Source organism: Saccopteryx bilineata, chromosome 1, assembly GCF_036850765.1.
Source record: "Saccopteryx bilineata isolate mSacBil1 chromosome 1, mSacBil1_pri_phased_curated, whole genome shotgun sequence".
Taxonomy (NCBI): Eukaryota; Metazoa; Chordata; class Mammalia; order Chiroptera; family Emballonuridae; genus Saccopteryx; species Saccopteryx bilineata.
The window spans coordinates 342,250,397-342,272,545 of NC_089490.1; the positions used below are offsets into that span (position 1 = coordinate 342,250,397).

The window sequence follows — 22,149 nt, forward strand, 5'->3', positions numbered from 1 at the left end:
CCTTCAAGCTCCAGCCTTTCCTCCTCCAACATCTGTCTACATGTGACAATATCCCCCACCTGTCCTTTGCTTTCTTTGCTTCCATCTCTCTTAACTACCTGCTGCTTTTAACCTAATTAAGGGTAAAAACATCTATTGTTAAATATTTTAATGTTCTTATCGCAATGTTTGTATTAAAATGAGGGTTGCATATAATGATACCATATTTATGCTGTGTTTTTGTTACTGTAGAGAACTGGCTTTTGGGAGTTCTGTGGAAGTTCAAGGGCAGCTGGTTAAAAGTCCATCCAAAAGGCAAAATGTGGAACTGAAGGCAGAAAAAATAGAAGTTGTTGGAAATTGTGATCCCAAGGTATGTTTTCTGACACTTTTATGGAGGTTGTTTAGGCTAGAATAAAACATTAGCAATCAGTTTTAACTGTGATTATTGGGAAAATGGCACTTAAAATGTGTTTTGATTGTGACTTTCCAGGTAATTAAAGCGAGCAATAGAGCCTAAGGAATGTAGAGCAAGTAGCAACAACTATATACAGGGGGTCCTCAGGTTACAACAGTCTCGACATATGATGTGTCAAGTGTACAACACTCACTCCCATAAAAACTTTAAAAAATTGAGATGTGAGTGTTTCAGCATATTCTGTTTGGGTTGTACTATGGACTATGTGGTCGAACTAGTTTGGTTGCGCATGGCAGAAGAATACACAGCACAGTATATTTATGTCCTTTACCTTTTTCTGTGTCTTAGCTGTGTTTTTATGTTCTCGGTTAGGATTTTACAACTGTGTTAGGATAGTTAAGTGACTTAGGTTAGGGTGTGTTTTGACTCACACCAAAATTCAGGTTATGTCACTGTTTTAGGAACAGAACTGTGTCATAATCCAAGGACCCCCTGTAGGTAGATGGCTGGGTTTTATGACTGACAGCTAAGTATTAGTCTCTGCATCTCTGTGGTTCCTGTCGCAGTTGAAACTTGCTGCTTTTACAAACATGCCCAATGACAGAGACATTCTAGGATAGACCACGTTCTGAAAAAAGCTCTGTCTAGAAGTGACTTGCATGAGCTAGAACTATTATGTCAATATAGTTGCCATTAGCCACCTATGGCTATTTAATATTAAATCAATTAAAATTAAATTAAAAATCCCATTCCTCAGGGTTACAAGCCACATTTCAAGTGCTCAGTAGTAACACGCAACTAGTGGTTACCATACTGGAGAGCACAGGTACAGAACATTTCCATGTATCATAGAAAATTCTATTGGACAGTACTAGAGTGTTTTAATGCTTGGGCTGAATGAAGAAATTCTACATTAAGCCATGTCTATACCTGTTTTTTCAAGACTCTTCTGTTAGTAGCTTTTTCTTTGTAGCCCCATAAAGAGGTTAGCAGGAATAAAACCATAGATTATCAATCTAATTTCTTAAATTGAAGAAAATGAGACCCAGCCAGGTGGAAGACTTGCCCAAGGTGAGAGAGCTGACTGGTAGCACAGCTGAAATGAATGCACTAGCCATCTAACTCCCTTTAGTTTTGCGATACTTGTCTTCAAATGTTTAATGGACAAAACATTAGAAAATATAGGGAAATTGCATCATTTTAATTCATTTTTAGTTCTTTGGGATAACTGGAAGAAATTAAATATAGGCAATAAGAAAGAAAATGGTCAATTTCTTAAAAATGTCATTCTGAATAATTTTCTAAGATATTCTAACTGACATGTAAAATCAAGAATCAGGCTCTAGTCTGACCAGGCGGTGGTGCAGTGGATAGAGCATCAGACTGGGATGCAGAGGACCCAGGTTCGAGACCCCAAGGTCGCCAGCTTGAGCGCAGGCTCATCTGGTTTGAGCAAAAGCCCACCAGCTTGAACCCAAGGTCGCTGGCTCCAACAAGAGGCTACTTGGTCTGCTGAAGGCCCACGGTCAAGGCACCTACGAGAAATCAATTAATGAACAACTAAGGTGTTGCAACGTGCAATGAAAAACTAATAATTGATGCTTCTCATCTCTCTCCGTTCCTGTCTGTCTGTCCCTGTCTATCCCTCTCTCTGACTCACTCTCTGTCTCTGTAAAAAATAAATAAATATAATTTAAAAAAAAAGTTAAAAAAAAAAGTATCAGGCTCTAAAATTTCTGGAAAAAATGTGAAAATAATTTAGAACTCAAAGAGGAATGGAGAGGGTAACCATTTTTGTTTTTCCTTTATTTATTTATTTTTTTCTGAAGTTGGAAACAGGGAGGCAGTCAGATAGACTCCCGCATGCGCCCCACTGGGATCCACCTGGCATGCCCACCAGGGGGCGATGCTCTGCCCATCTAGGGCATTGCTCCGTTGTAACCAGAGCCATTCTAGCGCCTGAGGCAGAGACCACAGAGCCATCCTCAGTGCCCGGGCAAACTTTGCTCCAATGGAGCCTTGGCTGCGGGAGGGGAAGAGAGAGACAGAGAGAAGGAGAGGGGGAGGGGTGGAGAAGCAGATGGGCACCTCTCCTGTGTGCCCTGGCCGGGAATTGACCCCAGGACTCCACGCCAGGCTGACGCTCTACCACTGAACCAACCGGCCAGGGCCTGTTTTTCCTTTTTAAAGGGAGATATGATTGCCTGACCAGGAGGTGGCGCAGTGGATAGAGCGTCAGACTGGGACACAGAGGACCCAGGTTCAAAACCCCAAGGTTGCCAGCTTTAGCATCAGCTCATCTGGCTTGAGCACAGGCTAACCAGCTTGAGTGCAGGATCACTGGCTTGAGCATGGGATCATAGACATGACCCTATGGTTGCTGGCTTGAGCTTGGGATCATGGACATGACCCCATGATCGCTGGCTTGAGCCCAAGGCCTCTGGCCTGAGCAAAGAGTCACTCACTCTGCTGCAACCCCCCCCCCCCCCCCCCCCCCCCCGGTCAAGGCACATGTGAGAAAGCAATCATTGAACAACTAAGGTGCCACAATGAAGAATTGATGCTTCTCATCTCCCTTCCTGTCTTTCTGTCCCTATTTGTCCCTCTCTCTGTCACACACACACACAAAAAGGGAGATATGATTATCACAATTTTACCATGTGTTTACTTTTTAAATTATTCTCCCTTGGCTACTGTGGGGGTTGATACCTTCACCTCTTTCCCTTTATTTCAGTGTCATTTTTAAGTATTTAGACCTTACATAATTCTGAACCCCTAGCAGTCTCCAGATTCCTGTTAATGGGGTTATATTTTTGCTTTAGTAAGTGTGATGCTACTTCTGTACAGCGTAAATTAATATGTGCATGAGGCCTAAAAGGAACAGACAGGTCTAAAAGGATGCCACTGTAGCTCTGTTACTCAGCTGCTTTATCATTTTATTGAAACTTTGGTTTTGGTCTGAAAGGTTGTGTCTGTCTTTACTTAATCTTATGAGTGTGGGTAGGGTGGAAATACTTGTAGGTTGAGTCATAATTTTCTTTAAAATATTTGTAAATATATATTACTTTGCTTGATGACAGAAAGCTGTTGACCCTTCCTAATATTAAGATAGCAATGCATGTCGGTAAACAGTGATTAAACAGTTTCAATTGACTGAATGATTGTGAACTTTCAAGACATTTGAATGATTTTCAAATTAAATACCAGCTGCATATATACAGCTGTAGAAAATAATCTTTAATATCTACAATGTTCTGAACTCCTGTGTTCCAAACAGTGGACTGTTTTGCATAATTATATTCTAATCTCTCTATTTGTAAGTAGTGGTTGATAGCTAACAGATAGAAATTAGGTAAATAACAGATTAGCCTTAGTGTTATAAAGTGTATTCGCCCACAGTCCCACAGCTAATGAGCAGTAGAGAAGGATTCAAATCCACATCTCTCTGATTCCACCTCACCACCATTCTACTAATTTGTTGGAATTAATGTGGATTGTATTCGCTTATATTAAGAAATAAAGAAAGAAAGCATCTTATTTTTGTCCTAAAGCACCACTATTTTAAAAATTATCCTGGAAGTGATCTTTTTAGCTTCTAATCTATTTTTTCAATTTATTGACAGGAATTCCCTTTTAAATATAAAGAGAGGCCTCCTCTGGAGTATCTAAGACAATTTCCTCACCTAAGGTGTAGGACTAATGTCCTGGGGTCTATCCTGAGGGTTCGCAGTGAAGCCACAGCTGCTGTTCATTCCTTCTTTAAGGTAAGGTGTTTTGCTTATTGGTGGTCTGTCTTGTAAAGAAATTGAATTGTAACACTGGAATATTATCCTGAAGTTTCTGTTATATATTCCAAGCACCCTTTATTTATATGGTACTATTTTCATTTGGTTGATTTTAAATTTTCTCTTTATCACTAGTTCTGAGCAATCAAGCTAGTTTGATTATGAGGTGCCTTGGCACAGTTTTCTTTGTTTCCCATGTTTGGAGTTTGTTGAGTTTCTTGGATCTAGTTTTCATTTTCATCCACTTTTTCAGCCATTATATTTTTCAAATATTTTTTATGTTTCTTCTCTCTTTGGGGGACTCAACTACCCAAATATTAGACCACTTGATGATATCTCCAGAGCTGACTGATGTTCTTTTCTTTCTTAAAATACTTTTTTTTCTTTGTATGTTTCTTTTGGATAATTTCTGTTGCTATGTCTTCAAGCTTATTTATCTTTTCTCCTACAACACTTAATTTGTTATTTCTATCAAGTTTGTTTTTCATCTCAGACATTGCAGGTTTCATATCTAAATGTTTGATTTGTACCCTTTTAAAAAATATCTTCCACTTCTCTACTTCTGAACGCATACAATACAGTTTTGAACATATAAAGGTACCATTTTTATATCCTTTTCCTCTAATTTTACCATATGTGTCCGTTATAAGTCAGTTTTGATTTATTAATCTCATTGTGGACTTTTTTCCTGCCTCTGCATACCTGTAAATCTTTGATTAGATGCCAGACATTGTGAATTTTAAGCTTCTTAAGCTTTGTTCTGGTATGCAGTTTTTTGAAAACCATTTGTTCCTTTGGATCTTGATTTTAAGTAGGTCTGGAGAAGTACTCAGTTTAGGACTAATTATTCCCCACTACTGAGGCAAAGCCTTCCTGAGGACTCTACCTAGTGCCTTGTGAATTATGAGCTTTTCCAATGTGTCTTGTGGTTACAGACACAGTTTCCAGCCACTTGAGCACCAGGCACAACTTCCTCTAATCTCTGGGTGGTTCTTTCCCTGGCTTTGGATGGTTTCATTGTAAGCATTTGCTTGATCATTCCACTCCCTAGTACTCCAGGTGACTATATATCTCTGAAGTTCTCTGCACAACTCTTCTCTCAGATACTCTATCTAGAAGTTTAGCCACTTCAGCTGCCTCAGATTCTCAGCTATCTCCTTGACTCAGAAAGTCTGCTGGGCTCCACTTCCACTTGTTTATCCTCTCTCTCTGCTACGGGCTGGAAAATCTCCAGGTGGTAAGGTGGGTAGGGTAGCTGGTAGGGTCTCTCAGGTATCACTGTCCTTTGTTGTCTGCTGTTGTCTTGCAAACCATTCTTTCATGGGTTTTTTTCTTTTTGATTGTTTCAGATAGTAGAGTAAGTCTGGTCATTGTTTCTCCATCTTGGTTATAAACATTTTATATATATATATAGTAAGCACACATTTTAAAAGAGTTACTGATGTTGATAAAGTAGATGGATCTAATGACTAAAGGTATTTTGTCTTACTTAGTTTTGCTTTTCCACCATTTCCTCCCACCCAGGAAAGCCACAGTGGGATGTAGTTAAGTTGATGAAGTAATGAGAACTTCCCCCAATATGGATGGGGAACCCCAAAAGGCAAGGACTGAGCCAGAAGATCAAGTTCACTGTTATTCTGTGTGGTTTTGGAACTCTTCCTATGACACTTCCCCAGATCCAGCTAATTTGCAGAGATTGTTTAATAGCATACCGTTCCCTGGATCCAAATTCATCTAGGCCCAGACCGTGGTGGCATACAGGACAGTTCTTGCTCTTTGAAAAGCAAAGAGTTGATTTCTACTAAAACAGCTAAAGGACATCATAGTTTTAAAGCATACTGTATTTTTGAATAAACAGGAAAATCACATCATTCCATTCTAGTTTGAAAGGGAATATTTACATATCCTGTCACAAACTTTCTTACACAGCTTATATATTGCTTTTCAGTAGTACTTGAACCACATAAACAGAAAATTTATTCAGATCTAAAAATCTTTTCCCCCCATTTGACTTTAACAGTTGATAAAGTGGACCTGCTTTAATTCTGGACGTTTTATAGATCTTTTGGCCACCAGGTGGTAGTATTGGCAATCTAATGACAAGTGGGTTTTACCTACTTGGCTCATTTCTTTATTGCATGAAGCTTTTGCAAATATTTAAATAATTAAAAAATAAGAAAAGAAACTAGAAAAATCCAAAGTCAGAAAATAAGAAAAATTAAATTTTACAAAAGACATTTTAATTGGTTAAAAGTAAATTTTAGCACTCTTGGTAATACTGTACTTATAAAGTAGGTACTTTTATGAGCGCTGTCAATTCACTTTTTAATTGTAAAAACCTGGAAAATATAATTCTGATACCAACTTCTGTAATGTTATCTACTTGAGTCTATGACAACTAGGATTGAATTGTTTAAAGAAATCTTAGGAACCCTATAGGACATACAAAATAATCATTATAACATTATCTAGTATTTGGTACTGTTTCTATGAGTTGTTACTTTAGGCTCCCTAAAAGATGTTAAGACTCAAAATGTAAAATCTTCATAATTTTCACATCTAGAAATACAAGGAAAAAATGAAATTGAGCGGTATCTTTTAATTGGGATACTTGAAGCATCTAGTTTTTTTGTTTGTTTAAGTATCAAAAATATTATGTGAATAATTTGGTTTGCTTATACAGTTGACACATCTGCTATGTACTAAACTTGGCTATCTGGAATCATCAAGCAATGAGTTATTTAAGGAATCAGATAACAGGATTATCTCTGCAGGCACCAATTTTTTCAAATTCCAGTAGAAATGATCCTACAATGTGTTGCATAATTCCATGGCTTCCTAAATTGAGCCAGAAGAAAAAGCTTGCCCTTTCTTGATGAGTCAGGGTTCTTTCTTTGAGTGTCAGATTTTTCCCTCTTCTGTGTGGCTGTGCTTTCAAAGCCTGTCATGGGGCCGAGTATTCCTTTTCCGTGTGGAATGACCCTGGACTGCTGTGTCTTTGAATCCCTCTGACTGCTTTCTGTGGATTTGTTGCTGTTCTTCTTTAGTTTTCACTTTTTGTTGCCAGTGGTGTGCCTGTGCCTGGCGATTGCTACTATGTTTTTGGTGGTTGTTGTTGATTCTAATAAATAAGGTTGCTGCTTTTGGGTATATGTGAAAGAAAAATATAGTCCATTAGTTGTTGAATGTTTACAGGCCTTAATATGTGAATTTTTAAATTTTCAGATACCCAGTGCCTTATAAAGTAGAATGTGTATCTATCAAAATATTTAGATATTTAGAGGTAGTGGGTAAAATCTGAAAAATTGGATGAAAGTGTCTGCTTTTATTTTGGGTTCCTTCTCTGGCCTTCATACATGTAATTAGGAACCACTTTGCTCTGGGGTAGGACAATCCTGACCGCGCTCCTCCACTCCTTGCTATTTCTTTTCCCTTTTATTGTTCTCCTTCCCTATCCACTCTCTCTTTTTATTCTAGTTGAATTCATTGGAGTGCAAGTTTCAAGCATGCAACTCAATAAAACAATTTATCTTTTTGGGACTTGATTCTCAATACTTGATTATTTTTCCTTTGTCCCCTTTGTAGCTTTTGGTGGCAGTGTTACAGACTTTGCTATAAGCCTTGCCAGCTGCATTAAGCCTTAAAAAGTTGGTGACACCTTTTGAAAGGCTATCAGTTGAGTATTAAGAATAATTCTTACTTCTTGAGTGATTTTTTAAAAATCTCACAGTTATTTTCATAAGATGTACAGTGCTGTTTCTGGTGGCCGGTGACCAGCTCTAACTTTGGCAATTATATTTAGTTGCAACATTTTCTCCCCTCCTCCTCCCCACCCTCACTTCCTTTGGATTTTTCATTTCCTTTTTTTGTTTACTGCACTCATGCTCATAGTTGCCTGCATTTGTGTGGAATAAATGATTCATGTTCATAATTCTTGGCTCCTGAGAGAGAAAAATTTTATGCAGTAATGTTGTTATTGATTGCATTTAATTCATTCTCTATACTGTGCTCTGTGCGGCACCTCTAGGCTTGTTGCTCCCAGATTAAGTGCATATTTGAATATTTTGAGTCCTAATTTAGAGTTTGAATATTTAATCAGTCTATATCATAAGGCAAGTTTTAACTGGATACTTTGTATCTTAGCTAGAATACTTCAATTTAACCTTTTTGTGAAGGAGGAAGCAAATTTGGGAGGTCCCTGGTTACACATTGATACATTTTGCATTCTACCAGTGACAGGCAGAATTTAGCAGAGATTAGAAGTGTATATATGAATTTATTGTATTGATTTCAAGACCACAGTTTTTGCACTAAACACATACTATTCTGCCTCTGCAGCCTAAGTCCCTTTTATCAACCTCCACCCCAACCCTGCAACATTTATGCTGAATGTAACCTTTTGCCTATATCTATAGTCAGAATGAAAGAAGCATAACCTTGAAGTTGTTGGTTATTTCAGTCCTGCTAGCGACAGCTTTTGTGGTTCACTAATGGAAATAGTCTCAGACTTTGGAGTGGAAAAATTGCAATTGGGCGCCTCGGTAATGGATGGATTTGCTGCTCAGAATCTTCCCTGAGGCAAAGGAAGTAGACTGTGCCCTATGTAGTGCTCTGTGCCATCAATTTAATGACAGACTTTCTGAAAATCATTTCTGCCTTGTTTGCTGTTTTTTTCTTTAGTCCTTATTGTCACTTCTAATTTTTCTCCTTTTCAGTGGTTTCTTGAGGGTCCCATTGCAAAATAACCGAACTTTTAACATTGATAAACTTTGTGTTCCCTTAGCAATGCAGGCAACATTATTATACCTTAACCTTGAGTGTGTGTGTGTATGTGTGTATGTGTGTGTGTGTGAGAGAGAGAGAGAGAGAGAGAGAGAGAGAGAGAGATATCACTACCAGTAATTTAGAAAAATGGAAAAAGAAATAATACCACAGAGAGACACTGAAGGTAAGTTCCAGTCCTGGGCTGCCACTCACTGATTGTGTGACTTGACAATTCATTAAACTTTCCTGGGCCTCAAATTCCTTACCTTCAAAATGAGGAAATTGGACTAGATAATGTCTAACTCATTTCCCGATTTAAAATCTATGCGTAGAGGCCCTGGCTGGTTTGCTCAGTGGTAGAGCGTTGGCCTGGTGTGCAGGAGTCCCGGGTTCGATTCCCGGCCAGGGCACACAGGAGAAGCACCCATCTGCTTCTCCACCCCTCCCCCTCTCCTTCCTCTCCGTCTCTCTCTTCCCCTCCCGCAGCTGAGGCTCCATTGGAGCAAAGATGGCCCGGGCGCTGGGGATGGCTCCTTGGCCTCTGCCCCAGGCGCTAGAGTGGCTCTGGTCGCAACAGAGCAATGCCCCAGAGGGGCAGAGCATCGCCCCCTGGTGGGCAAAGCGTCGCCCCCTGGTGGGCATGCCGGGTGGATCCCGGTCGGGCGCATGCGGGAGTCTGTCTGACTGTCTCTCCCCGTTTCTAGCTTCAGAAAAATACAAAAAAACAAAAACAAAAAAACTAAAATCTATGCGAAGAAAAACTCTCAGCTTGATATTTCAGTAGTTTTATTTGGGGGATTAGTGAGAGATTTGATATGACATTCTCTTAATGCTATTTTAGTAGTATAATAAGGTATATGTTCTTAGAATTGTTTTATAAACAAATGTACTGAAAAAAAGTGGCTTTTCTTTTTCTTCCAGGACAATGGCTTTGTGCATATTCATACTCCAATAATCACATCCAATGACTGTGAGGGGGCTGGAGAACTTTTTCAAGTTGAAGTAAGATGTGCTTTCCATCTTGGGGGTTGTATTTCTCTCATATTTGTCATCTGAGGGTTTGTTTTAAATATAATAAGAGTTGTGTGGATAGACCATTTAAACCTCTCTGACTATTGTCCTGCCAGCTGTATTATTTACATTGTGACTAAAAGGAGTAGATTTAATTTAGTATTCCATTTGCTTTTCTTATATAACTGTGAATTGGTGCTATGATTTCAGTCTTCTTAAATTTATTGAGACTTGTTTTATGGCCTAATGTGATCTATCCTGGGAAATTATATGTTCACTTGAAAAGAAAGTTTGTTCTGCTGCTTTTGGTGAAATTTTCTAAAAATATTAAGTCCATCTGGCTTAATGTATCCTTTAAGTCCTCTGCTTCTTTGTCATATTTCTGTCTTGATCATCTATGAATTGATGTCAATGGGGTGTTGAAGTCCCATACTGTAGTGCAATGGTTCTCAAAGTGTGTGCCAAGGCTCAGTGGTGTGCCCTAGAAGATTGCCAGGTGCGCCCTACGGTATTCCAGAGAAATATGTGCCTGTTGGGGACCAAAAGACCAACAGAATTCTTGGAGTTTAGATTTTTGGGGGACAGAGGTGTGGGGAATTGGCTATAAGCTGACAGTCTGCCCAACCCCCACCTCACTTGCCTGATTAGGTTGCAAAAGGCTGTTAAGCTGCGGTGCTGGATTGTTTACACTACCCCCCATGTTCTCCTAAAGACTAGAGGCAAGTTTCTTCTATCCTTTGTTTGGTGTAAAGTTAAGATGATATGTATGGTGGAGGTTTTCTGCACTCAATACAATTAAGAGTAAAAAGAAAGGAGTTCTTCAATGTGTTGAAGAAGAAGTGAGAGTTTGCCTTTCAAATATACGTCCAAACATTGAAGAAATCGCTAGGACCCATAAGACTCATGTTTCTAATAAACACAAGAATGAAAAAACACATTTGTGCTGGGACCAGCCAAATTTACTAAATCTTACTAAGAATGTATCTATATATAATATATAAAAAGATAACTTTTTTGTCATTTTTTAATTTTTTAACCCTTTTTTTCCATGAATTCTAAAAAGCATAACTCAATGTAACATAAAAATGTTTTTTAATGTCAGAATAAACTTAATTTTGTTGTATTTATTTCATTTAATTACCATAAAAGCAAGCTTGGACTTTATATTTTTTGCTTTAATATTTGACTTAATTATTATAACATATTTCTCAGAAATGTATATGAAGTGCATCTACAATTATTTGTAGGATTTTATTTTATTTTATTTATTTATTTATTTTTTTCTTTTCATTTTTCTGAAGCTGGAAACAGGGAGAGACAGTCAGACAGACTCCCGCATGCGCCCGACCGGGATCCACCCAGCACGCCAACCAGGGGCGACGCTCTGCCCACCAGGGGGCGATGCTCTGCCCATCCTGGGCGTCGCCATATTGTGACCAGAGCCACTCTAGCGCCTGGGGCAGAGGCCAAGGAGCCATCCCCAGCGCCCGGGCCATCTTTGCTCCAATGGAGCCTTGGCTGCGGGAGGGGAAGAGAGAGACAGAGAGGAAAGCGCGGCGGAGGGGTGGAGAAGCAAATGGGCGCTTCTCCTGTGTGCCCTGGCTGGGAATCGAACCCGGGTCATCCGCATGCTAGGCTGACGCTCTACCGCTGAGCCAACCGGCCAGGGCTTTTTGTAGGATTTTAAATGTGCCCCAACTTCAAAAAGTTTGAGAACCACTGCTATAGTGTATTACTATTGATGTATCCCTTTATTATATCAACATTTGCTTTATAGACTTAGGTGCTCCTGCATTGGATGTGTAGATGTTTACGTTGTTATATCCTCTGATTGGATTGATTCCTTTATCAATGAAATGTACTTCTTTGTCTCTTGTTTCGTTTCATTTTTTTTTAAATAATTTTATTTTTTTAATGGGACATCAATAAATCAGGATACATATATTCAAAGATAACAAGTCCAGGTTATCTTGTCGTTCAATTATGTTGCATACCCATCACCCAAAGTCAGATTGTCCTCTGTCACCTTCTATTTAGTTTTCTTTGTGCTCCTCCCCCTCCCCCTTTCCCTCTCCCTTTCTCCCCTCCCCCCCGTAACCACCACACTCTTATCAATGTCTCTTAGTTTCGCTTTTATGTCCCACCTACGTATGGAATAATGCAGTTCCTGGTTTTTTCTGATTTACTTATTTCACTTCATATCATGTTATCAAGATCCCACCATTTTGCTGTAAATCAGGGGTCCCCAAGCTACGACCCATGGGCCACATGCGGCCCCCTGAGGACATTTATCCGGCCCCCGCCGCACCTCCAGAAGGGGCACCTCTTTCATTGGTGGTCAGTGAAAGGAGCATAGTTCCCACTGAAATACTGGTCAGTTTGTTGATTTAAATTTACTTGTTCCTTATTTTAAATATTGTACAATATTTCTTCCCATTTTGTTTTTTTACATTAAAATAAGATATGTGCAGTGTGCATAGGGATTTGTTCATAGTTTTTTTTATAGTCCAGCCCTCCAACAGTCTGAGGGAAAGTGAACTGGCCCCCTGTGTAAAAATTTTGGGGACCCCTGCTATAAATGATCCGATGTCATCATTTCTTATGGCTGAGTAGTATTCCATAGTGTATATATGCCACATCTTCTTTATCCAGTCATCTATTGACGGACTTTTTGGTTGTTTCCATGTCCTGGTCACTGTGAACAATGCTGCAATGAACATGGGGCTGCATGTGTTTTTACGTATCAATGTTTCTGAGTTTTGGGGGTATATACCCAGTAGAGGGATTGCTGGGTCATAAGGTAGTTTTATTTTCAGTTTTTTGAGGAACCACCATACTTTCTTCCATAATGGTTGTACTACTTTACATTCCCACCAACAGTGTATGAGGGTTCCTTTTTCTCCACAGCCTCTCCAACATTTGCTATTACCTGTCTTGTTGATAATAGCTAATCTAACAGGTGTGAGGTGGTATCTCATTATAATTTTGATTTGCATTCCTCTAATAACTAATTAAGATGAGCATCTTTTCATATATCTGTTGGCCATTTGTATTTCTTCCTGGGAGAAGTGTCTGTTCATGTCCTCTTCCCATTTTTTTATTGGATTGTTTGTTTGTTGTTGAGTTTTATGAGTTTTTTGTATATTTTGGATATTAGGCCCTTATCTGAGCTGTTGTTTGAAAATATCATTTCCCATATAGTTGGCTTTCTTTTTATTTTGTTATCAGTTTCTCTTGCTGAGAAAAAACTTCTTAGTCTGATGTAGTCCCATTCATTAATTTTTTGCTTCACTTCTCTTGCCTTTGGAGTCAAATTCATAAAATGCTCTTTAAAACCTAGGTCCATGAGTTGAGTACCTATGTCTTCTTCTATGTACTTAATTGTTTCAGGTCTTATGTTTAGATCTTTGATCCATTTTGAGTTAATTTTAGTACAGGGGGACAAACTGTAGTCCAGTTTCATTCTTTTGCATGTGGCTTTCCAGTTTTCCCAGCACCATTTATTGAAGAGGCTTTCTTTTCTCCATTGTGTGTTGTTGGCCCTTTTATCAAAAGTTATTTGACTATATATATATGTGGTTTTATTTCTGAACTTTCTATTCTGTTCCATTGGTCTGAGTGTCTATTTTTCTGCCAATACCATGCTGTTTTGATTGTCGTGGTCCTATGATAGAGTTTGAAGTCAGGTATTGTAATGTCCCCAGCTTCATTCTTTTTCTTTAGGATTGCTTTGGCTATTTGGGGTTTTTTATAGTTCCATATAAATCTGATGATTTTTTGCTCTATTTCTTTAAAAAATGTCATTGGAATTTTGATGGGAATTGCATTAAATTTGTATATTGCTTTGGGTAATATGGCCATCTTGATTATATTTATTCTTTCTAACCAAGAACAAGGTATATTCTTCCATCTCATGATATCTTTTTCGATTTCCCTTAACAATGGTTTATAGTTTTCATTATATAGGTCCTTTACATTCTTTGTTATGTTTATTCCTAAGTTTTTATATTTTTGTTGCAATCGTGAAGGGGATTATTCTTTTGAATTCGTTCTCAATTGTTTCATTGTTGGCATATAGAAAGGCTATTGACTTCTGTATGTTAATTTTGTATCCTCCGGCCTTACTATATTGGCTTATTGTTTCTAGTAGTCTTTTTGTGGATTCTCTGGGGTTTTCGATGTATAGGATCATATCATCTGCAAAAAGTGATACCTTTACTTCTTCTTTTCCGATATGGATACCTTTTATTTCTTTGTCTTGTCTGATTGCTCTGGCTAGAACCTCTAGTACCACATTAAATAAGAGTGGAGAGAGTGGACAAACCTGTCTTGTTCCTGATTTAAGGTGGAAAGCCTTCAGTTTAGTGCCATTTAATATGATGTTAGCTGATGGTTTATCATATATGGCCTTTATCATGTTGAGATATTTTCCTTCTATACCCATTTTGTTGAGAGTCTTAAACATAAAATTGTGTTATATTTTATCGAAAGCCTTTTCTGCGCCTATTGATAAGATCATGTGGTTTTTGTTCTTTGTTTTGTTGATATGGTGTATTACGTTAACCGTTTTACGTATGTTGAACCATCCTTGAGATTCTGGGATGAATCCCACTTGATCAAGATGTATTATTTTTTTAATATGTTGTTGTATTCGATTTGCTAGTATTTTGTTTAGTATTTTAACATCTGTATTCATTAGAGAGATTGGTCTGTAGTTTTCTTTTTTTGTGCCATCCTTGCCTGGTTTTGGTATGAGGGTTATGTTGGCCTCATAAAATGTGTTTGGAAGTATTGCTTCTTCTTCACTTTTTTGGAAGACTTTGAGTAGAATAGGAACCAAGTCTTCTTTGAATGTTTGATAAAATTTGCTGGTATAGCCGTCAGGGCCTGGACTTTTATTTTTGGGGAGGTTTTTAATGGTTTTTTCTATTTCTTCTCTACTAATAGGTCTGTTTAGGCTTTCTGCTTCTTCATGACTCAGTCTAGGAAGGTTGTATTGTTCTAGGAATTTATCCATTTCTTCTAGGTTGTTGAATTTAGTGGCATAAAGTTTTTCATAGTATTCTACAATAATTCTTTGTATATCTATGGTGTCCGTGGTGATTTCTACTCTTTCATTTTGGATTTTGTTTATATGAGTTCTTTCTCTTTTTCCTTGGTAAGTCTTGCCAAGGGTTTGTCAATTTTGTTGATCTTTTCAAAGAACCAGCTCCTTGTTCTATTAATTTTTTCTATAGTTTTTCTGTTCTCTATTTCATTTATTTCTGCTCTGATTTTTATTATTTCATTTCTTCGGCTGGTTTTGGGTTGTCTTTGTTCTTCTATTTCTAGTTCGTTAGGTGTGAAGTTAAGTGGTTTACTTGGGCTCTCTCTTGTTTGTTCATATATGCCTGAAGTGATATGAACTTCCCTCTTATCACTGCTTTTGCTGCATTCCATAGATTCTGATATGTCATATTGTCATTTTCATTAGTCTGTATATATCTTTTGATCTCTGCACTTATTTCTTCTTTGACCCATTCATTTTTTAAAAGTATGTTGTTTAGTTTCCACATTTTTGTGGGATTTTTTTTCTCTTTTTTACAGTTGAATTCTAGTTTCAAGGCTTTATGATCAGAAAATATGCTTGGTACAACTTCGATTTTTCTGAATTTGCTGATGTTGTTTTTGTGGCCTAACATATGGTCAGTTCTTGAGAATGATCCATGTACACTGGAGAAAAAATGTATACTCAGTCACTTTGGGATGAAATGTCCTGTAGATGTCTATCATATCCAGGTGCTCTAGTGTTTTGTTTAAGGCCACTATATCTTTGTTGATTCTCTGTTTGGATGACCGATCTAGAGCCGTCAGCAGTGTATTGAGGTCTCCAAGTATGATTGTATTTTTGTCAGTTTTTGTTTTTAGGTCAATAAGTAGCTGTCTTATATATTTTGGTGCTCCTTGGTTTGGTGCATATATATTAAGAATTGTTATGTCTTCTTGATTCAGTGTCCCCTTAGCCATTATGAAATGACCATTTTTGTCTCTGAGTACTTTTGCTGTCTTGTAGTCAGCATTATCAGATATTGCTACACCTGCTTTTTTTTGGATGTTATTTGCTTGGAGTATTGTTTTCCAGCCTTTCACTTTGAATTTGTTTTTATCCTTGTTACTTAAATGAGTTTCCTGTAGGCAGCATACAGTTGGATTTTCTTTTTTAATCCATTCTGCTACTCTGTGCCTTTTTATTGGTGAGTTTAGTCCGTTTATATTTAGTGTAATTATTGACACTTGTGAGTTCCCTATTGCCATTTTATATATTGCTTTTTGTTAGTTTTGTGTCCTGTTTGATCCTTCTCTTTCTTTTTTTTATCTTTTGCTTTTATTTGGTTGTATTCCATACATCTTTCCTCTGTTGCTATCTTTTTTATCTCAAGTGCTTCTGTGGTGGCTTTTTCAATGGTGGTTACCTTTAAGTAATGAAAAGGGTTCCTACCCTGTTCGTTGTAGCTCACTATTTTGTTTGTACTTTTGCACTCCATCGTCCTTTGCTACTGTTAATCTCCATCCTCTCCCCCCCTTTTTTTTGTTGTTGTCACAGTTTAAATTTGGTTTTATTGTGTTCTTCTTGGAGTTTTTACTTGTGGCTTTGTTTTTTGTTGTTGTTGTTGTTGTTTTTTCTTTGTATCTGATTGGAGGACCACATTTAGTAATTCCTGGAGTGGGGTTTTTCTGATGATAAATTCCCTCATCTTTTCTGTATCTGTGAATGTTTTTATTTCTCCTTCATATTTGAAGGATAGCTTTGATTGGTATAGTATTTGTGGCTGAAAGTTCCTCTCTTTCAGGACTTTAAATATTGGGGTCCACTGTCTTCTAGCTTGTAGAGTTTCTGCTGAGAAATCTGATGATAATCTAATGGGCCTTCCTTTATATGTTGTATTCTTCTTTTCCCTGGCTTTTTCTTTGCTGTTGGTTTGTGCCAATTTCATTATGATGTCCCTTGGAGTAGGTTTGTTGGAGTTAAGAAAACTTGGAGTTCTGTTTGCTTCTTGAATTTGAGGCTATAGTTCTTTCCACAGGCTTGGGAAGTTCTCATCTATTATTTGTTTATGTATGTTCTCCATTCCATTTTCTCTCTCTTCTCCCTCTGATATACCTATTATTGTTATGTTATTCTTTTTGATGGAGTCAGATAATTCTTGTAGGGCTATCTCATTTTTTTTTTATTTTTGAGTCTCTCTCTTCTTCTCTTTGTTGTGCCTCAAGTTGCTTGTCTTCTATTTCACTAATCCTCTCTTCTATCTGGCCTGTTCTATTAGCTAAGCTTGTTACCTCGTTTTTCAGCTCGTGAATTGAGTTTTTCATCTCTGTTTGATTTGTTGTTATAGTTTCAGTTTCCTTGGAAATATATTCTTTGTGTTCATTGAGTTGTTTTCTGAGCTCCCTAAATTGCCTTTCTGTTTTCTTGTATATCTCGGAGGAATTTTAGGATTTGTATCTTGAATTCTCTGTCATTTAGCTCCAAGGTTTCCAATATATTAAATTTTTTCTCCATATATTTTTCCTCATCTATCTGTGTTACCTCTCTTTCTTTTGTATCCATGATATTTGATTTTCTCTTCCTTAATGGCATCTGAGGGTGGTTTTCTTGATAGTATTAATGAGATTTAATAATGAATAAAAAGTTAAAAAAATAAAAATCAGAAAAAGTTGTTTTTTTTAAAAAAAATTAATAATGAAATAAATAAAAATAAAATAAAATAAAAATTTTTAAAAAAGGAAATTATTCCCCCCCCCTCCTTTTTTCCTCTCCTCTCCTCTCCCTTCTTTCTTGGGAAAATCTTGTGGTGAACTGTGAATTATATTGTATTAAATAGAACAAACAATGCCTGTAATGGAGGGCCTGAATTGGGGAAAAGTAATAAAGAGGCAAAAAAAAGGGGGTATGGACCCACAAAAAGCAAATAAGGAAAAAATTTGGGTCAAGAATAAAATGATTTGCTCTTAGGTGTTGGTTGACTAAGAGTTATGATGAGAGGAATAAGAGGGAAACAGGAAAATGGGGGGACAAATTAAAAAATTACTATTGTATTTAGTGGAACAAGAACTAGATAAAATGGAGAGCCAGGGATGGGAGCACTACTAGTGAGTTAATAAGGAGATGTAAAAATCCTCCAAAATGCCACAAACATAAGTTTGAGTCCCAGATAAGATAATTTGTTCGTTATTGAGGTTTGAATGAGAGGAGACGTAAAGGAGAAAGGAAGAAACTAATATAGAGGGAGAAAAGAAAGAGAGAGAGAGAGAGAAAAAAAAGAGGGAACCACTAAAGGAAGAAAAAAGAAAAAAGAGAGAGAGAGAGAGTGAGTTAAGGGTTTTGGAGTGCAACCCTCATAGAGAGAAAGGAAGAGGAAAGAAAAGATAATGGGAGATGTAACACTTATGGGTAGTGTAGTTCAAGGAGAGGAGAGAGTAAGACCGGCAGAGAGTTAAATGACCAAATTGGAGGAGGAAAAAAAATATCAAGAATGAAGATAAGAGAAACAAATGAACAAATATAATAAAATGTGATAGGTTATAAAGTCTGCGGATTATTCTTGATTTTGAGAGGTTATCTTCTTGCTTTTTCTTTTCTCTCCCTCTTCCTGGTTGGTGACTCCATACCCCGGGTTCTGCCCCTTTGGCACGCTCAGGTAGAGGTTTGCAGTTGATAAGTCTCTATGGCAATGTCATGTATTGTGCTTTAGTCTCGTTGGCAGTCGAGGCTCATTAGCATTTATAGGCTCCGCCAGTGAGACAGTCCGTGTTCCTGGAGCCTTTCTCCTAGTCTTTCCTTCCTCAATTAGTAGCCTGATAATCCAGCTATGGGGTTGCTGCTGCCTCTGCCTGGATAGTGAGTGGCTCAAAGAGCTGGCAACTCCCCACTCTATTCCCACTCAGCACAGGGCTCTGGGTAAGGCTCAGTCAGTCAGAGCTGCTAGCATAATCAGGCGGGGTTTCCGCCCACTCAAAGACCTCTGGCTCTGCCACTCTGTCCGGTAACACGGGCGGGCGCCCACTCCTGGGGTGCTTGGAGGAAACTTTTGCTCACTATCTGCACGCGCAGACCAGGATATCAGGCCAGCAGACTCACCCTCCGAGCGAAAACCCCACCTGCACGAAGAAGTTCCAGCATTGGAATTAGTTCTCGCTCCCTCCCCGTGCGCAGCTCTCCCAGGGCGCTGGGGCAGCCTGGAGATTCCGCCCCAGGCCCACGCAAAGGCCTCCGACTCTGCCTCTCTGTGGGATAACACGGGCGCCCACTCCGGGGCTTTGAAAGGAATCTCTCGCCCACTATTTGCACGCGCCAACCCGGAGATCGGGGAAAATGGCTGCCGCACTTGTCTTTCTTTGTCTAGGTTTGGCGCGAGTGTTAGCTTGTATTGCCCGGGTTGCCACAGGAACAGTTTTTCCTCGGCTTGGATCTCCGTGCCACAGCCTGTTTCGGCCGTTTGTGCCGCGGCCTGGATCTATTCACCCCCTTTACCCGCCTTAGTTTCTATATTCTCAGTTCCCAGTGAAAGCCGCCCTGCTTAGGTTAGTGAGGAAGGCGGAGCATTTCTTACTCCCTATTTCCTTCGGGGTTTGGTTATATATTTAGCCAATTTTTCGCTCGACCATACCTTCGGGTGTATTGCAAAACATCTGGAGGCTCCAATGATAGGTTTTTCTGTTTCTGGTTGAAGATCTTGTTGAGTTTTGGGGGAGATTCATCGGTATCGCTTCCTACCCCACCATTACTCTGACGTCATCTCCTCATTTCTTGTTTTAAAGTCTATTTTGTCTGATGTAAGTATTGCTGCCTCAGCTTTTTAAAATTTTATATTTGCATGAAATACCTTTTCTATCTCCATAGTTTCAGTTTGTGTGTTTCTTTATCTAAAATGTATCTCTTGTATCTCTTGCCTTTTTGTACCGGTGTTGTATTTTTATCCATTTAGTCACCCTATGTCTTTTGCTTGGAGCATTTAGTCCATTTCCATTTAAAGTAATTTTTTTTTTTGTATTTTTCTGAAGTTGGAAACAGGAGGCAGTCAGACAGACTCCCGTATGCGCCCAACCGAGGTCCACCCGGCATGCCCACCAGGGGGTGATGCTCTGACCATCTGGGGCGTTGCTCTGTTGCGACCAGAGCCATTCTAGCGCCTGAAGCAGAGGCCATAGAGCCATCCCCAGCGCCCGGGCCAACTTTGCTCCAATGGAGCCTTGGCTGTGGGAGGGGAAGAGACAGACAGAGAGGAAGGAGAGGGGGAGAGGTGGAGAAGCAGATGGGCGCTTCTCCTGTGTGCCCTGGCTGGGAATTGAACCGGGACTCCCGCATACCAGGCCGCCGCTCTACCACTGAGCCAACCGGCCAGAGCCTAAAGTAATTATTGATAGGTATATAGTTACTGCCATTTTATTAATAGCTTTTTTATTGTTTTTGTAGTTATCCTCTGATCCTTTCTAATTCTCTTGCTTTCTTTTATGTTGATATATCTATAGTGTATTTAGATTCCTTTCTCTTTATTTCTTGTGTATCTCTTGAAAGTTTTTGATTTGTGGTTACCATTTGCTTGATATTTTAAGTAGTCTATGTTAAGTTGACGGTCACTTAAGTTTGAACATACCCTAAAATTACTACAATTTTTACTCACCCAGTCCACGTTTATGGGGTTTTTTTAATTACTTTTTACTTCTGTATTAATTATTAACAAAATATTAATTTCTGTTGTAATTAAATATGCTCTTTCTACTTGTCTTTTAACCTTTGTTCCAGTGTTGTAGTTGGTTGACCCATTGCTTTTTCTATGTTTGCCTTTGTCAGTGAGATTTTGATTTTTTTCTGTAATTTCTTATTCATATTTTTTTATCTTTTCTACTTAAATGAATCCCTTTAATATTTCTGTGATACTGGTTTAGTAATGATGAACTCTTAGCTTTTTCTTGTCTGGGAAATTCTTTTTCTCTCCTTCAATTCCAACTGATAGTCCTGCTAAGTAGGGTAATATAGGTTGTAGGTCTTTGCTCTTCATCATTTTGAATATTTTATGTTAATTCCTTCTGATCTGCAAAGGTTCTGTTACAAAATCCACTGATAGTATTATGGGAGCTCCCTTTTATGTAACTAATTGCTTTTCTCTTGCTGCTTGTCTTTAACCTTGCTCTTTGTCTTTAACCTTTGGCATTTTAATTATGATGTATCTTGGTTGGTGTGGACCTCTTTGGGCTCATCTTGTTTGGGAATCTCTGCACTTCCTAGACTTGTATGTCTATTTTCTTTTTCTAGGTTAAGGAAGTTTTCAGCCATTATTTCTTCAGATAGGCTAGACAGCAACTCAGGGAATCACCAGGGCAGGGCAGAAGGTACTAGCCAGGATAATGGAGGGCTCAGATTTGGCACCTGCCTTCACCTGACAGCTGGGTTGCGGAGAGTCCTCAGTAAAGGATCATTGGTGACTGTCAGTCCTTGTGTCCCCAGAGGGAGCTGCCCTGACCTCTGCCCCTCAAGCCCTCACCTGAAGTTAGTCAATTTAGTTTCTCTCCCTAAGTCCCTGGCTCTATTCCAGCTGCTGCTCCTGCTGCACTGTAGCCCAGAGCGAGTGAGTGACTGAGGGAGTGAGTAGGTCATGAGTGGGCCCCTCAAGAGTTACACTTGGGACTTCAGCAGCCCTGTGTCTCATCCAGGTGCAATCCCCACTGGTTTTCATAGCTAGATGTTATCAGGACTCATCTTCTTGGCATCGGTGGCCTGGGCTGGGGAGCCAGTTATGGGGTTGGGGAGCCAGTTATGGGGCTAGGTCCCCTCCCTCTTCAGGGGGGGAACACCCACCACTGAAGTGATATCCTTTCCAGTGCTTAAATAATGCCACACCATGGGTGTAAGACTTGCAGGTTCTGAATCCTGTTTCTCCTCTCTGTCTTGTTGTGGCTGCTTCTTTATATCCTTATTTTAAGAATTTAGTTAAGGTAGTGTTCCCGTGGTTTTCAGTGATGGTTATTTTATTTTTTTTATTTATTATTATTTTTACAGAGACAGAGAGAGAGTCAGAGAGAGGGATAGATAGGGACAGACAGACAGGAATGGAGAGAGATGAGAAGCATCAATCATTAGTTTTTTGTTGTGACACCTTAGCTGTTCATTGATTGCTTTCTCATATGTGCCTTGACCGAGGGGCTACAGCAGAC

General features: G+C 38.8%; 1 protein-coding gene across 2 annotated transcripts in view; it reads left to right on the top strand.

Moving 5' to 3' along the window:
• The window catches only part of NARS2 (asparaginyl-tRNA synthetase 2, mitochondrial), a 175,174-nt gene that overhangs the window by 4,461 nt on the left and 148,564 nt on the right, over nt 1-22,149 (top strand). The window contains exons 3-5 of one of the 2 annotated variants that reach the window (XM_066249340.1): nt 232-352; nt 4,021-4,161; nt 9,868-9,948. In XM_066249340.1, the coding sequence (XP_066105437.1) occupies nt 232-352; nt 4,021-4,161; nt 9,868-9,948 (343 nt within the window). The remainder of the gene's footprint in view (nt 1-231; nt 353-4,020; nt 4,162-9,867; nt 9,949-22,149) is intronic. The other variant, XM_066249348.1, reaches the window with a different exon arrangement.